Source organism: Cetorhinus maximus, chromosome 29 (assembly GCF_964194155.1).
Source record: "Cetorhinus maximus chromosome 29, sCetMax3.hap1.1, whole genome shotgun sequence".
Classification (NCBI taxonomy): Eukaryota; Metazoa; Chordata; class Chondrichthyes; order Lamniformes; family Cetorhinidae; genus Cetorhinus; species Cetorhinus maximus.
Window position 1 is genome coordinate 19,937,959 of NC_135907.1, and position 17,803 is coordinate 19,955,761.

General features: G+C 41.7%; 1 protein-coding gene across 1 annotated transcript in view; it reads right to left on the reverse strand.

Moving 5' to 3' along the window:
• Positions 1-17,803, reverse strand: part of LOC144669367 (protein phosphatase 1 regulatory subunit 12C-like) — a 70,240-nt gene that overhangs the window by 30,791 nt on the left and 21,646 nt on the right. The window contains exons 8-12 of the mRNA XM_078531744.1: positions 14,142-14,311; positions 13,718-13,821; positions 10,548-10,730; positions 1,370-1,467; positions 28-144 (exon numbers count right to left, since the gene is read on the reverse strand). Coding sequence (XP_078387870.1) covers positions 28-144; positions 1,370-1,467; positions 10,548-10,730; positions 13,718-13,821; positions 14,142-14,311 — 672 coding nt within the window. The remainder of the gene's footprint in view (positions 1-27; positions 145-1,369; positions 1,468-10,547; positions 10,731-13,717; positions 13,822-14,141; positions 14,312-17,803) is intronic.

A 17,803-nucleotide genomic window follows, 5' to 3' on the forward strand; every position in this document is an offset into this window, starting at 1 on the left:
CTCTGTTCGTGTCAAAAGCTAACTTACCGACGCCTCTCTTTAATGTCTGTGATGCTTGTCAGGGCAGTGGTACCACCTTGATAAGTGCCTGTAACATCCTTTGGCATCTGGGAGCTGGGTTCTCTACCCTGTTGGTGTGCAGAGCTTGAGGCAGACAACAATGAAACAGTTCAGTAAAAGAAATGAAAAAAGAAAATATATAAGAAACAGATCTTTTTAATTTCCCATTTTTCAGTTCTTACGAACAAGGATATGTTATATACTGCCCATGTCCCCCTTTCTTTCATAGGATGTGTGCGCATAGTAGTTAGACGCTATAGCCTTAAGGGACACATCAGTTACCCACAGTTTCACAGTGGCAGCAGAATACAGTTTCCTCATCAAACACAGTAAATTCTGACTTACTATGAGCGTGACACAGGTATGGTAGTGTAAACGATACAGGATTCAAACGAAAAGATTGGAATTCAAATCTCACTATGCATGGCTAGTTATGAAGCTAAATTCAACTCAACAGGAGCTCCACAAGTAAGTTACAGAAAATGCACAGAATACAATCAAATCAGCCAAAAGTTCTTTATTTACTCAAGAGCGGAATGGTGCAGGACCACTGATATAATTCATGTTGGATCAGTGTGGAAAATACGTTCATTGCCATGGTCTCTAAACAGAGAGTGTGCTGAGCTGGTGTAAATGTACAGCAAGCACACTCAAAAGATTTCCATAACCTAACGTCAATGAGAATAGCTAGCATTTCAAAACCTGGTGGTGCTCTTTAAGTTAAAATTGAAGCAGAGGATAATTTCAAGAGATTTGATGCCATTTCATTTTCAGATCAACAGAGAAAGAAAGATCTTCACAAAAATATTTCAATGCGTATTTTGGGAACAAACTGAAATTCACTTTTTATTATTAGGGACATGAAGGGAAATGCTACTGCTGTTCCAACAAAAACAGTTCGCAAATCAATCCAATAGGGAATTCATGAGAAACATCTTTACCCATGGAGTGATTAAAATTTGAAACTCAAAAATCACATGGGGCGATTATAGTGACCAGCTTTGACATATTTTAAGGGGCAGCTAGACAAAAACAGGAAAGAGTAGAAGATGTACTGATAATGCACGATGAAGACTGGCGAAAGGAAGCCTGTATGGAGCATTCACACCAGCCTAGGCCTCACTGACCCATTTTGGTGTGAAAAGGGGCGGACGACAGAAGAATTTTTAAATTATGAAACTGGGTCACCTTGTGCAACGTTAAACGCATGCTCCAGAACTACAAAAGAAGAGGGGCTTTGCTCTAGGTAGCTATTCCAAAATAAGGATCATAATATCACAGAACTGATTTGCTCCAACCCCAAACTCACCTTACTGCATGTTCAACAGAAGTCTCAGGCACACTGAACGTTCTTCCGACTGGAGTCGGAGGCACTCTGGCCAGGCGGGTCTCACGTACTTCTTTGTCCTGCAGAATTGGGAAAAAAAAATGCTGCATGAGTAGTCACACTTTGTTAGTGATTTCTTCCCAAACAGCCTTTGTGAAAACGACTGGCTTCCTCCCAACGGGTTCTTCTAGCCGGGAGGCAGGATTGTACAAGCAGTTACAACAAGAACTCCAGGATCCCAAGAATCCAGAAGCAAGCTGCAATAAGCTGATTGGGCCACTGATGACAATTCCTTAGGGGGTGTAACAAAGCAGTGACTTTAAAATCATTGAACAAGATTAACAGCGTGATGTCGCAATGGTGCTCTAGACACGAGCAACACCAGAGGAGCTGCACTAATATAAACCAGTTGCATTTACGTAATACTTCTAACATAGCAAAATGTCTCAAGGCCCTCAAGAAGAGCATCAATAACATTTTGACACTGAGCCATAGAAGGAGATATCTGAACAGAAGCCCAAATGTTTAATCAAAGACACAGGTTTGAAGGGGGATTTTCAAGGAGAGGGGTGGAGGCAGAGAGGTTTGGGGAGGAAATTCCAGAACTTAGTGCCAAGGCACCTGAAAGCATGGCCACCAGTGGTGTAGTGAATAAAATAAAATCAAGGATGCTAGACTCCTGCATTCTCAACACTTTCTGGGCAAAGAAGTTTCTCTTCCTGACTTCCTTATCGGATTGATTATATTTTGGAACCTAATTTGAGCCATAGAACACCAAGTCTCAAAGCAGCTTTTAGGTTGATGATTCAGGCCAATTGGGATGCACGAAAACACTCAAAACCTTTTGCTGTTAACCTTAGGAATGTTAGTTTGTTGTTTTTTTTATTCGTTCATGGGATGTGGGTGTCGCTGCCTAGACCAGCATTTATTGCCCAGCCCTAATTAAGAGTCACCCACATTGCTGTGGATCTGGAGTCAAATGTAGACCAGACCAGGTGAGGGTGGCAGATTTCCTTCCCTAAAGGACATGAGTGAACTGGATGGGTTTTTGCAACAATCAGCAATGGCTTCATGGTCATCATTAGACTTTTAATGAATTCAAATTTCATCATCTGCCGTGGTGGGATTCAAACTGGGGTCCACAGAGCATTACCCTGGGTCTCTGGAATGCTGGTCCACTATGCCACCACCTCCCCTTTTTTATGATCAACTATAGATAATCTATCTATATTTGTTCAAAACACCAAAGCCAGTTTTAGTATTCTCTTTTCGTTATTCAAAATAATCTCAAGACCATTCTTCATTGTATTTGTCAACCTCTCTTTATTCTTGGTCACTCATGGTTCCTCTTTCTGTGTTCCAGTGACAGGCAGTAATCCATCTGCTGCTCATGCCCACCCGTCTCCCAAAACCACATCCTCCTTTACCAACAGTATCAATATCTAAAACCAGCCACCACAATCAGATTACAATACTGACTGTGTAATGGTCTACCGCGATGGGGAAAGAAAGGCAGTTCCGCCCGTGTGTTTTTTTTCTAATTTTTTTTTCCATCCTGCAGGGATTGGTTCTTGCTCTACTACAGGGGAAGACGCTAGTTGTTTGGTATCTAGTAAGTGGATAAGTCTACTCTATTCCTAAGGTTCAAAACAATACAGGAATTTGTGGTAAGATTTATAAATTACATAAAAGAAAATAAACAATCGAATAAAATAATTAAGTAATTAATTAAAACACATGAAGATGGCAGGACAGGTGGTGTGTTATGGCTGCAGCACGTGGGACTCCTGGATGCCAGTGAGATCCAGGGAAAACACAACTGCAGTGAGTGCCTGCGCCTTGAGGAGCTTTGGCTCAGAGTCATTGAGCTGGAGGCTGAGCTGAGGACACTCACATCAGGGAGGGGGAGAGTTACCTGGACACTTTGTACCAGGAGGCTGTCACACCCCTTAGGATAGGGTTTTCTGATTTGGAAAGTGGCCAGGGAAAGGAGGTTGTGACTGCGAGTGAGGCAGATAAGATGACCCAGAAGACAGGACTGCAGAAGTGTCAGCCTCTGCAATTGTCTAACAGGTTTGAAGTTCTCTCAGCTTGTTTGGGTGGGAGTGGGGGGCTGCAGGATAGTTGAGCTGACTGACCATGGCACCGTGGTACAGGAAGCCATTTAAGTAGAGGGAACAAAAAGGAATGTAGTGGTAGTAGGGGACAGTATAGTGAGGGGGGATTGACACTGTTCTTTGCAGCAAAGAGCGAGAGTCCAGACGGTTGTGTTGCCTGCCTGGTGCCAGGGTTCGAGACATTTGCTCAGGGATGGAGAGGAAATTGCAGTGGGAGGGGGTGGATCCAGTTGTCGTGGTCCATGTAGGTGCTAACAACATAGGCAGTACAAGGAAGGAGGTTCTGCATAGGCAGTATGAGGAGTTGGGCACCAAATTAAGCAGAACCTCAAAGGAAATGATCTCTGGATCACTACCCAAGCCATGTGCAAATTGGCATAGAACAAATAAGGTTAGTGAAATGAATGCGTGGTTCAAAGACTGGTGTGGGAGAAGTGGGTTCCGGTTTGTGGGCCATTAGCACCAATACTGGGGAAAGTGGGGGCTGTACCGTTTGGATGGTCTACACCTGAACTGTGCTGGGACTGATGTTCTAGCTAGCCACAAAACTAAGGAAGTGTAGAGGGCTTTAAACTAAATAGTGGGGGCAAGGGATCAAATTTGGGAAGATGTGCTAAATCAAAGAGTAGAGCCAAGGCAAGAGAGAAAGGTACTAATATGGGAAATGATAAACTGAACATGACAGGAAGGGACAGAGAGGGTACAAATGTAAGAGGAAATCAGCAGATAAGGCCAGACATTACAAAAATATTAAAAAGACAACATTAAAAGGATCTGTATCTAAATGAATGTAGCATTCCAAATAAAACAGATGAACTGATGGAGCAAATAGAAATAATTAAGTATGATCTAATAGCCATTACAGAGACATGGCTGCAGGATGACAGATTGGAACCTGAATGTCGAAGGGTGTGAGATATTTAAGAAGGACAGGAAGCTAGGGAAGGTAGAGGGCTGGCTCTGTTAATAAATGATGATATTGGCATATTAGAGAGGGCTGACCCAAGCTCAGGAAGCCAGAATGTAGAAGCAGTTTTGTTTGAGATGAGAAACGATAAAGGCAAAAAGTCACTTGTGGGAGTAGTGTACAGGCTCCCTAATTGTAACTGCATGATAGGGCAGAGTACAAAGAAACTTGTCAGAAAGGTACAGTGCTAATCATGGGGGATTTTAATCTACAGGTAGACTGGAGAAAGCAGATGGGCAAAGGTAGCCCAGATGAGTAGTTCATAGAATGTTTTCAGGATAGTTTCTTGGAACAGCATGTCCTGGAGCCAGAGAGCAGGCTATACTAGACCTGGTACTGTGCAACGAGATGGGATTAGTTGATAACCTCATAGCGAAGGCACCCCTTGGCAGCAGCAATCATAATATGATTGAATTTTGTATTCAGTTTGTGGGAGAGAAGAGTGGGTCCAAGACTAGCATTTTAAACTCAAATAAAGGCACTTAAGAGGGCATGAAAGCAGAGCTATCTAGAGTGAACTGGCAAATGAGGTTAAGGGATAGGTCCATAGAAATGCAGTGGCAGACTTTTAAAGGGATATTTCAGAATGCACAGAACAGATACATTCCAATGAGAAAGAAAAATTCCAAAGGGAGGGCACACCATCCATAGTTAACTAAAAATGTTAGACAGTATCAAAGTTGAAAAAAAAGCATACAATTGCGCAAAGGTGGGTGGCAGGTCAGAAGATTGGGCAGAATGTAAAGAACAGAAAAGAATGGTAAAAAGACGAATAAGGAGAGAAAAATTAAAGTACGAGAAAAAGCTAGCTGGAAATATGAAGTTGGATAGTAAGAGTTTCTGTTGATAGTTAAATAAGAAAAAAGTTAACAAAGAGAGCGATGGTCCTATAGAGAGTCTGCGGAATTAATAATGGAAAGTAAGGAGATGGCAAATGTATTGAAGAGGTATTTTGCATCGGTTTTCATTATACAGGATGCAAGTAACATCCCAGAAATAGCTGTAAATCAGGAAGTAGAAGGGAAGGAGGTACTCGGGAAAATCACAATCACCAGAGAAGTAGTCTTGAGAAAACTGTTGGGGTTGCGGGCTGACAAATCCCCAGGTCCTGATGAACTTCATCCTAGGGTCTTGAAAGAAGTGGCTAGTGAGATAGTTGATGCACTGGTTTTAATTTTCCAAAATTCCCTGGATTCAGGGAAGGTTCCATTAGATTGGAAAATAGCAAATGTGAAAAACAGCAAATGTAACTCCTTTATTCAAAAAGGGAGACAGAGCAGGAAACTACAGGCCAGTTAGCTTAACATCTGTTAAAGGGAAAATGTTAGAACCTATTATTAAAGATGTTGTAGCAAGGCACTTAGAAAAGTTTATGGCAATCAGGCAGAATCAACATGGTTTTGTAAAAGGGAAATCATGTTTAACCAATTTATTGATGTTCTTTGATGGAGTCACATGTGTTGTGGATAAAGGGGAACCAGTGGATGTACTGTGCTTGGGTTTCCAAAGGCATTTGATAAGGTGCCTCATCACAAGGTTATTTCGGAAAATAAAAGCTCATGGTGTAGGGAGTAATGTATTGGTGTGGCTAGAAGATTGGCTAGCTAACAGGAAACAGAGTGACCATAAATTGGTATTTTTCTGGTTGGTGGGATGTAACAAGTGGTGAGCCACAGGGATCAGTGTTGGGACCTCAACTTTTTACAATTTATATAAATGACTTGGATGAAGGGGCAGAAGGAATGGCTGCTGAATTTGCTGAGAATTGAAGATAGTTAGGCAAGTAAGTGTGAAGAAGATGCTACAAAGTGACATAGATAGGTAAACGAGTGGGCAAAGATCTGGCAAATGGAGTATAATGTGGGCAAATGTGAAATTGTCCATTTTGGCAGGAAAAGTAAAAAAGAAGCATATTATCTAAATGGTGCGAGATTGCAGAGTTCGGAGATTCAGAGGGTTCTGGGTGTCCTAGTACATGAATACAAAAGGCAGGTACAGCAGGTAATTAGGAAAACTAATAGAATTGAATACAAAAGTAGGGAGGTTATGCTTCAGCTGTACAGAGCACTGGTGAGACCACACCTGGAGTACCTTGTGCAGTACTGGTCTCCTTATTTAAGGAAAGATGTAAATGCGTTAGCAGCAATTCAGAGGAGGTTTACTAGACTAATACCAGGAATGGGCAGGTTGCCTTAAGAGGAAAGGTTGGCCAGGTTAGGCTTGTATCCACTGGAATTTAGAAGAGTAAGAGGTGACTTGATCAAAACCTTTAAGATCCCGAGAGGTCTTGACAGAGTGGATGTGGAGAAGATGTTTCCTCTTGTAGGAGAATCTAGAACTAGGGGGTCACTGTTTAAAAATAAGGGGACGCTCATTTAAGACAGAGAAGAAGAGAATTTTTTTTCTGAGGGTTGCGAGTCTTTGGAACTCTCTTCCACAAAAGCAGTGGAAGGTGGGTCTTTGAACATTTTTAAGGCAGAGCTAGATAGGTTCTTGATTAATAAGGGAGTGAAAGATTATCAGGGGTAAGTGGAAGGTTACAATCAGATCAACCATGATCTTATTGAATGGCAGAGCAGGCTTGAAGGGCCAAATGGCCTACACCTGCTCCTAGTTCATATGTTAAGTAAAATAATCCCTGCAGGTATTTGGATTCTTATTGTTACAAGCAGCTTTTCACATGCTCAGTTTCTAACTCATCAGTTTCCTTGCTCGCTCAATGACTCCAGCTGACACATGCATTCTTTCTATCTAGAGGATACAAAAAACATTCCAATAGTAGCTACAAATCTGGAAATGAAAGGGATAGAAGAACTTGGTGAAATTGAAATCACTAGGGGAATAGTACTGAGCAAACTGATGGAGCTGCGGGCTGGCAAGTCTCAAGGTCCCGATGGACTACATCCTAGGGTCTTAAAAGAGGTGGCTAACGAGGTAGTCGATGTGCTGGTGTTAATGTTCCAAAATTCATTAGATTCTGGAAAGGTTCCATCAGACTGGAAAGTAGCAAATATAACCCCTCTATTCAAGAAGGGAGGGAGACAGAAAACAGGAAACCATAATAGGCCAGTTAACTTGACGTCTGTCATGGGCAAGTTGATAGAATTGACCATTAAGGAGGTTATAGCTGGGCACTAAGAAGAGCTCAAGGCAATCGGGAAGAGTCAGCATTGGTTTTGAAAGGAAAATCATGTTCAACCAATTTACTAGAGATTTTTGAAGGAGTAACATGCGCAGTGGATAAAGGGGAGCCTATAGATGTACTGTACTTGGATTTTCAGAAGGCATTTTATAAGGTGCCATATCAAAAGGTTATTTTGGAAAATGGAAGTGCATGGTGTAGGGGTTAAGATATTAGCATGGATAGAAGATTGGCTGGCTGGCAGAAAGCAGAGAGTATGCATAAATGGGTCCTTTTCTGATTGACAGGATGTGACGAGTGGAGTCCGACAAGGGTCTGTGCTGCGGCCTCAACTTTTTAACGATTTACATCAATGACTTAGATGACGGGAGTGAAGACATGTTAGCTAAATTTGCAGATGGCACAAAGATAGGTAGGAAAGTATGTTGTGAAGAGGACATGAGGAGATTGCAGATGGATATAGAAAGGTTGATGAGTGTGCAAAGATCTGGCAACTGTGAAGTTGTTCACTTTGGCAGGAAGAACAAAAGCAGAGTATTACTTAAATGGAGAATGGCTGCGTAATTCTGAGGTGCAGAGGGATCTAAGTGTTCCAGTACATGAGTCACAAAAGGTTAGGGTGCAGGTACAGCAAATAATTAAGAAGGCTAATGGAATGCTATCCTTTATTACGAGAGGAAATGAACATAAAAGTAAGGATGTTATGCTTCAGTTACACAGGGCATTGGTGAGACTGCACCTCGAATACTGTGTACAGTTTTGGTCTCCTTGTTTAAGCAAGGATGTAAATGCAATGGAGGCGGTTCAGAGGAGGTTTACTAGATTGATGCCTGGAATGAGTGGGTAATCTTATGAGGAAAGGTTGGACAGGCTGGGCTTGTGTACACTGGAGTTTGGAAGGGTGAGGGGTGATTTGATTGAAGTGTACAAGATCGTGAACAGCCTTGACAAGGTAGATGTATAAAAGGATGTTTCTTCTTGTGAGAGAGTCCAGAACTAGGGGGAAATGTTTTAAAATTAGGGGTCACCCTTTTAGGACAGAGATGAGAAAAAACTTTTTCTCTGAGGGTTGTGCAACTTTGGAACTCTCTGCCTCAGAAGATGGTGGAAGCAGGGTCATTGAATATTTTTAAGGCAGAGGTAGATGATTCCCTTGCCTAACAAGAATCTAAGGTTATCAGGGGTAGATGAGAATGTGGAAATCAAAACAAGATGATCAACCATGATCTTATTGAATGGCAGAGCAGGCTTGAGGGGCTGAATAGCCTACCCCTGTTCCTACTTGTTATGTTATGTTGTTTCAGCCTCAAGTGTTTGGCATCTCTTTCTCCCACTCCTCCAGTCTGCCCTCTCAGGTGGCTGCATTTCTGCTGGTTGTTTCTGCATGCTGCAGAACATACACATCCCAGTCTCGTATGTCATTGGCATCAATATACACTTCAAAATATTTTGTATGAGGAAAATGCCACTGCCTGCTGAATGCACAGCAATTAGTGTTATTCTGTTCAACACTGTTGCCTGCACAGTACTGCAATCACATGTTGATCAAAATAGTTGAACAGGAGTTTCTCAAGAAGTTATGCCATTTTAATTAATTGAAAGCATTGAAAGGGAAGCTGTTGCCAAAAGATTTCAGGGAGGAATATGTACACAGGACAAGCCATTCTGTCCAACTAGTGCATGCTGGTGTTTACGTTTCTCGAGGTATAACCTCTCCAGCATAACCCTCCATCTCTTTCTCCCTCATATACCTATCTAGCTTCCCCTTAAAAAACGTCTAAATCATTCATCTCAACTACTTCATGTGGTAGCAAGTTCCACATTCTCACCTCTCTGGGTAAAGAAGTTTCCTTTGAATGTTCCATCTGACTTTTTGGTAACTGTATTTCATTGATGTCCTGCGGTTTTGTTCCTCCTAGAAGTGATTATTCTATCAAAACCTTTCATAATTTTCAATACCTCTATCAGGTCACCCCCTTTTTCAAAAGAAAATAGAGCTAACCTGACCAGTCTTTCTCTGACCAGTATTACATCATTATTCTACCATCATCCTTGATACCTGCAATAGGGACTTTCAAAGGTTAAACGAGTGGGAAAAAACCAAAGCCATCCACTTTGGTAGAAAAATTTCCACTTTGGTAGTAAAAACAGGGAGAATTTTTTTTTTTTAAACACTTTTGGGACATTGGGAAATGTTGAAATTCAGAGGCACCTGGGGTCCATGTACACAAGTCATGAAGTTAACATGCAGATACAGTAAGCAATTAAGAAAGCAAATGGTATGTTGGGTTTTATTACAAAAATGATTGGAGCATGAAAGAGTAAAGTCTTACTGCAATTGCACAGGGCCTTGGTGAGGGCACACCTGGCATACTGTGTACAGTTCTGATCTGATCAACTCAGGAAGGAGGGACTGCAACGAATGCTCACCAAACTGATTCGTGGAATGAGGGGATTGCCCTATGAGGAGATATCAAGTAGACTAGACCGATGTTTGCTGGAGTTTAGAAGAATGAGAGGTGATCTCATTGAAACATATAAAGTTCTTATGGCTTTAAACTCCCTATATTTTAGAATATCTTCAAAGAAATGTGGAACTATATATCTTGACTGTATTACGTCAACCAGTCTAAGGGTGTACAAAGGTGGCGCCACAATTGCATACAACCAGCCATTCAGGAAGTTAGTGTGGGTTTAGTAGGCAAAATAGTTTTGTTATTTTAATATTTCAAAGAACAGTAAAATTTGTATTTACTGTTTGCTGAACCGAACAGGTCTTCACACACAATCAATAAATTCACTGATTGGTTTATAGGCCAATTGTTCATACAGATTCCTAAAACGCAAGGGAAACCCATGTGCTTCATAGACATAAATCACACAAATAATGATCCTTCATTTCAGAACAGCAAGCCAATGATGAACTCTACTAACCTTCTCATCCGAGCCTAGCCGCGGGGAGGACGCAGAGCGTTTGACACTGCCCACTGGAGTCTTCTCAGCTGGACTCTGGGCATCGTGCAATGCAACGTAGCTGCCAGTTTTCCAAAGTCCAGTGCGCCAAGCTGCAGGAGGGGCTTCTTGCTTGACAGCTGGCTTTGTAGATGAGCCAGTGCACTGTAGGAAAAGGGAGAAAGTAAAGCATTTGCGGAACACCTAAATTTAACTATACCTTTCTTTGGTGGATATCCCCCCTGCCCCGGCACGGATTTAGATACTTGCTTGGAGAACGGGTGCTTGCAAATAATAAAATGTGGGACTGAACTAGACAGGATTGAATTCACCTTTGTTACTTGCTGTTTCTCCTGGCTGGAGAGTCTAGGACAGTGTTTCCCAAGCTTCATCCTGGTGTGACCTCATTTCAATGACTTTTGCGTGACCCCAGAGTGAAAATTTGTTGGGGTGGGGGGGGGGTCCAAGAGTTGTTGAGCTGGAGGATTGGCCTTCAGCTGTTGACTGGGGGAAAAGGGGGAGTGAGGTTGCGGCACAAAGTGTTTAAACTGCAGGTTTTAAAACGCTACCTTTTCACGGGCTTTTATTTTAAACAGCAACGACTAGGCCTCAAAGATCGTCCGTTATGCCACATCCACCATTAGAAAAATATGTGAGGATTTAAAGGGACCTCACAGTTGTTAGCACTCAGTCTGAGCTCCACAGCAGCCACTGCTGCTTCGGAGCTCATGTCCCCAAAATCACATCTCACGATCCCGCTGGGGATCGTGACCCACAGTTTGGGAAGTCCTGGTTTAGAACATGGAGTCATCGACTCAGTCCTTATCCCGAGACCAAGAGAATTTCATCACTCAGAGGGTTATGAATTCTCTACCCAGAGGGGGTGTGGGTGCTCAGTCATTGAGTATATTCAAGACTGATATAGATTTATTTTTGAACGGTAAGGGGGGAAAAAAAGCAAGGGATATTGGGATAGGTCGAGAAAGTGGGTTTGAGGTAAAGATCAGCCATGGTGTTATTGAATGATGGGGCAAGCTCAAGAGGTTATATGGTCTACTCCTATTATTGCAGCATTTGGGACAATAGCTCATTTATCAAAGCATTAGGAGTACAGTACAGACAAACATTTCCTTACATCAGTAGTAGTAATATATCCACAAATTGCTGGTTTGCATCGATGTAACCTTATACAGGTGGCATGCTGGCCCCACAAATCAGGAAAATTTTAAAGTACCAGTGCACGTTTTTTCATTTCTTTTTCTCAGAATGTAAGTAAGGCTGTAGGTATTGCCAATCCCTATACACTCCGATTCTTGGCCAACTGTCTCATTTACAATGGAATAAATTGCCTGTTTTTGAGGAAGCCAGAACAGTAAATAGTGAAAATCCAAGCATTACTCCTAAAGCTGAAGCCATTGAGTTGATGTTGAACGTAGACGAGTCTCTAAGCCTACTTTCAAAAGCAACAATGCCTCGTGATGGCAAGACATGGAAGTTGGGTTAAAATCAAATGAAGCATTGGAGTCAATGAACTGTGTTCACGTAGCTGCAGCTAAATACTCCATCCGCCACTTCCCCAAGCAATTCTCCAAAGTAAAGCAAGTTGAAGTCCTCCATGTTAACAGCCAAACAGTGCAAAACAAGGTCACAATTGAAAATTGAGCAATGTACTGAGAGTGCAACCATGTTATGATCAAGCTAAGTGTTTGCAGTTGCAAAATGCAAATTGCAGGACTATAAATAACTGAAACTGCTTTAGGCGACAAAACATTTCACATTTAGGTCAGTCAAATGCTATGTTCCATGTGTCTGCACCCACTACCTCAGCTGCAAAGACATTAGAAGTGCATATTATTGATATCCACTAACGTCTCATCCTTTACCAACCTCCAACCTCACACAATAGTGACGCTAAAGGGGTTTTATTCAGAGTTCTGACCTGCCAAATAAACACTGATACTTCCTGCAATATTTCCTGTTCCTTGCATCCGCCTTCTTCAAATTCACTTTCCTGCCTGAACAGAAATTTCAACAGCACTGTGTTTGAGCTGTCTTTATTAATTGCATCCTACCCTCTTCATATAGAAACATAACAGATAGGCAGACACACACAAGCTCGTGCGTGAACACAAAAATAGTTTAGGCTTTCAAATGTGACTGCGGACACATACAACTTTCTGTAATCTTTTAAAACACATGATACTCTGCAGCAAAGGCGAAATATTCCAAACCAAACAATGCATCAGTGACTCAGTTATTGTATTTCACCTCTTGGCTCAAGTATTTAAATCTACTTTCTCATTGTACTCAGATAATACTACAGAAGAGCTGCCACATGCAGGATTTTGATGCTCTAACACCCTCTCTGATCTGCATCTTTGAATCCCATGCCTCCAGTAAAACTCTCTTGCTCTCTCCCACCCTTGGTCAATCCCTTGTACCTCTGCCTTAAGCGCAGACTTGAATATATGTGGCCACAAATGGTTCAGCCATTCATTGCCAAACCTGGCTTGACCACATCAAGCACTATTAGGCCCTGTCTGTGCTGCCAAAATTACTCACCGCTCCTCCAGGATCATCCATTCAATACAAAGATAACCCAACTCCTTTATCTTCATTAGGTTTTATACGTACATTGACATCATCCAGGTCTGCCTCACCATTGTGTGTTGTTAGCCTATGGAACAACTAAAGCCAGTGACTTTGGTGACTCCTGCTACAAACTCTATTCCCTCAACAGCAATTCCAAACCCTTCCTGTATCATTATCTCAGGCTGCACTAGTTTGTTTGCAACCTTTGACATCCAATTTGATTCCAAGCTCAGCTTCAGGCACCATATTCTCTCCATCATAAACACTACCTACTTCCACCTTCATAAACCACAACCCTCCCCACCACCCTGCCCATCAGTTCATCTGCTACCAAAACCCTCATCCATGCTTTCTTTAGTTCTAGTCTATTTTAGTCCAATGTTCCCCTGATCACCTTTCATCTTCCACCCTCCCTTGAGCTGAGCCCATCAAAATCTCTGCTGTCCATCAACAACAATTTTTTAAAAATTCCAATTCAGCTGTTGGAACTCAGGCCTTCGAGCACAATATAGAATCATAGTTTTCATTTTGCTGAAGCCATAAACTTTCAATGCTCTTACCTTCAGGTGTGATGGTGCGAGTGTGACAGGAGGTGCTAGAGGAATAATTTCAGTGCCATTCAAGTTATTGGTATCATTATTGAGCGTGGGTTTCCTATTCTTCTCTGCACAGAATGAAAATAAATCCTGATCAGCAGACAAAACAATGTGGCAGAACATTTCTAGAACAAAAAAAACCATTAGCCAAGCTTTCGGTTTGCTCTCCGTACTAAATGGTGACGGTTAGATAAACCCCATTCTGTTTTATTCTCATTTAATTGAGACAGGAATATCTCCAATTATATTAAACAGGTTGATTATATCCAAGTAATTTTCACTATTTTGATATTTTTAAAAATGCATAATCATATCTTTCTAACCTTAATTTTAAAAAAAGTGGCCAGGAAACAGGATTTTTTGCAATAAAAATATAAATCGAGTTTACCAGTTTCACATTCAGAGTCGGACTCTGAGGCCTCCTCAGTTTCTGAACTCGAACTGCTAGATTCCTCTTTCCTGCTTTCATCCAAAGGCATTGACTCCAAGGTCTTGCGCTCCTTTGACAGATCTTGCACTGAAATCTTCTCCCTGCTGCTCATCCTGCACACAGAGCTCCTAGCACAACAAAAGTGGAATAAGAAAAAGATCGAAACTTTCTTGTGGGTAATCCACAGGTTGGGAGCCCTACCCTGCCAAAAAAAAATTACACATTTAAAAAGTTCACTCACAAACAGAAACTTGTATTTTCTCATTACTGCTTTTCTGCTCACTTGAAGGTAATACAATTGGTTCAGCAAGCTAGCATTATGCATTACTGGAGGTGCTCTGGATATTTACATAACAGCAGTAATATTTTGAGGAAAAAGCAGTAGAATCACTTCTAAAACTCCCATCAGCTTTTCTTATTGTGATTCCTGTATCCCCTTTCCCACTAGCAATTCTTCCAGTCTTTTTTAAAAAAAATCCTGCCATGGTTTCCTGTTCTGAAACACTTGCTAGTTTCTTATTGTGCTTACGTGCAAATGCAATTCTCAGTTATACACAATGACTGCTAGGAGGTCTATTGCACTATTAGTAATTAGCAAGAAAGCAAGAATGCCTTAGGCCACCATTGAATAAACTAAACAAGACAACATGCTGCAACTAGCTTTATTTAAATTGCATCATCATTTAGTATGCAATGTAACTCCACACCACTTAGAGGGATTAGTGGGGGTTAAGTGCACAAAAGGTAATTGAACATTAACACAGTGTTATTTACTCAAGGTTGTTCTTGCATTCAGTGCACCCAAAATCAGGTGTGAACTAGTGAGTAATCACAGATGTTTCTGCCTAAAATAACTTGCAGTACTTTGGACTATAACGTCATTTTCAAATTTGCCAGTTAATGAGTCAGTCATTACAACACAGGAGGCGGCCAAAAACAAAAATTACTGGAAAAAACTCAGCAGGTCTGACAGTATCTGTGGAGAGAAACACAGAGTTTAGAGTCCGTGACTCTTCTTCAGAACTAAAGAGAAGTAAAAAAAAGTGCGGTGAAATATATACTATTTATTAAGCGGGGTGGGACAGGTGAAGCTGGATAGAAGGCCAGTGATAGCTGGAGGCAAAGGAGACATTGCAAAAGATGTCATAAACAAAAGGTCAAAGGGGCGTTGATGGTGGTGATACTGGCTGAAGGAGGTGCTAATGGTGACATTAAGAGTAGAAAGCAGAATGAGCAAGTGACAGATGGCCTGGGTGGGGCTGGGGGGGGGGGGGGGGGGGGGGGGGAGGGGACGGTGTGGGGAAAAAGATCGAAATAGGCTAAAAGGTGGGGATATAACAATGAATGGAATTTAAAAAAATAATAAATAGGTGGGGAAAAATATATATAGAAAAATTAAAAAATAAATATTTGAAAAAAGGAGATCAAAAAGGGGATAGGATGGAGGAGAGAGTTCATGATCTGAAGTTGTTGAACTCAATATTCAGTCCGGAAGGCTGTAAAGTGCCTAGTCGGAAGATGAGGTGCTGTTCCTCCAGTTTGCGTTGAGCTTCACTGGAACATTGCAGCAGGCCAAGGACGGACATGTGGGCATGAGAACATCTTCCGGTTAGGCACTTTACAGCCATCCGGACTTAACATTGAGTTCAAGAACTTCAGATCATGAACTCTCACCCCTTTTCAAGCCCCTTTTTTCATTTAAAAATTTTTTAATATATTTTCCCCCCACCTATTTCTATTTTAAAAAAAATTTCCATTCATTGTTTTATCCTCACTTTTTAGCCTATTTCGATCTTTTTTCCCCCACTCCATCACCCCCCCCCCCCCAACCTGGGCCATCTGTCACTTGCTCATTCTGCTTTCTACACTTAATGTCACCATTAGCACCTCCTTTAGCCAGTATCACCACCCTCAACACCCCTTCGACCTTATGTTTACGGCATCTTTTGTAATCTCTCCTTTGCCTCTACCTATCACTACCTTTCCAGCCAGCTTCACCTGTCCCACCCCGCTTTAACAGTATATATTTCACCACACTTTTACTTCTCTTTAGTTCTGAAGAAGAGTCATACGAACTCAAAACGAGAAAGTCTTTCTCTCCACAGATGCTGTCAGACCTGCTGAGTTTTTTCCGCCAATTTTTGTTTTTGTTTCAGATTTTCAGCATCTGCAGTATTTTGCTTTTAGAACAGAAGGAGGCCATTCGGCCCATCAAGTCCATGTCAATAATGCAAGTTCTAAAGATTAATGCTTATAAGAGACTGTCCATTTTAAACACGGACGATTTAAACAATGGAAACTGTAATTTGTTGCACAATTATATCAACTTACTAAAATGAAAAACCTTGCTTTGATTTCCTATTTCCCTTTGACCTCAACCATCAAATTAAATGCGGCCCTTTCAGCTTCCAACCGTCCTAGATCCAAATTCTCCACATTTGTGAAAATTTAATTGAATCAAATCAAACATTTCTCTGCTCAGAAGAGTCATACAGACTCAAAACATTAACTCTGTTTTTCTCTCCACAGATGCTATTAGGCCTGCTGAGATTTTCCAGCATTTTCTGTTTTTGTTTCAGATTTTCAGCATCCTTAGTGTTTTGCTTTTATCTTTCCTCCTTCATACTGATTTTGCTTCTGTAGCATTCTTTCCCCTAGCCCCTGGAAGCACCAGCCTTTGTTTTGTAGTACCTCACCCAAGCAATCTTTCAGTCTTAAGAGAGTTGACTGTGGTGGGCATGACAGCAAACCCTAATCCTGTCCTCAAATAAATGCTCACATATAAACTTTCCAGCAAAGAAGTGGGTGATGAAAGCACTGGCTAGGGCTCAGAAGCAGGAACCCCAACTTCTGCATCAATGCAAGAACTAGGAGCTGGAATAGGCCATTTGGCCCCTCGGGTCTGCTCCACCTTTCCAAAAGGTCTTGGCTGATCTGATTGTGGCCTCAACTCCACTTTCTGTCTGCCTGCCTCCCCTACCCTCAACCCACCCCCACAGCCCCCCTCCCCTGCCATAACCCTCAACACCCTTGTCAATCAAAAATCTATTTAACTCAGCCTTGAAAATATTCAATGACCCAGCTTTGACTGCTCACTGGGGTAGAGAATTCCAAAGACCAATGACCCTCCGAGAGAAACAATTTCTCCTCATCTCAGTCTTAAATGGGAGACCCCCAATTTTTAAAACTGTGCCCCTTAGTTCTAGTCTTGCCCTTAAGTGGAAACATCCTCTCAGGTTCCACGCTGCCAAGTCCCCTCAGGATCTTATTAAAATATAAGATCGCGCCTCATTCTTCTTAACTCCAAAAGGTATAGGCCCAACCTGCTCAACCTTTCCTCATAAGATAATTGCAGAGATGCACTGTAGGAGTTCCACTGCCACCAACCCACCCTCGCAGAGATCAACTAACTTGCCACAAATGAGGAACAATCATTTGAACTTTATGCATCAATTGCTTTCTGCCTTTGCCATCTGAGTCACTAGAGGAGTTAAGCACTATATTTATAGCTGACCTGCAAGAACATCACCCACCTCCAATCATGCATTCCACTGAAATTGCTGTAGTCATCCAGCTCATCACAATGAGCAAAATAATGAGCATAATTCACAGAGGAGTCA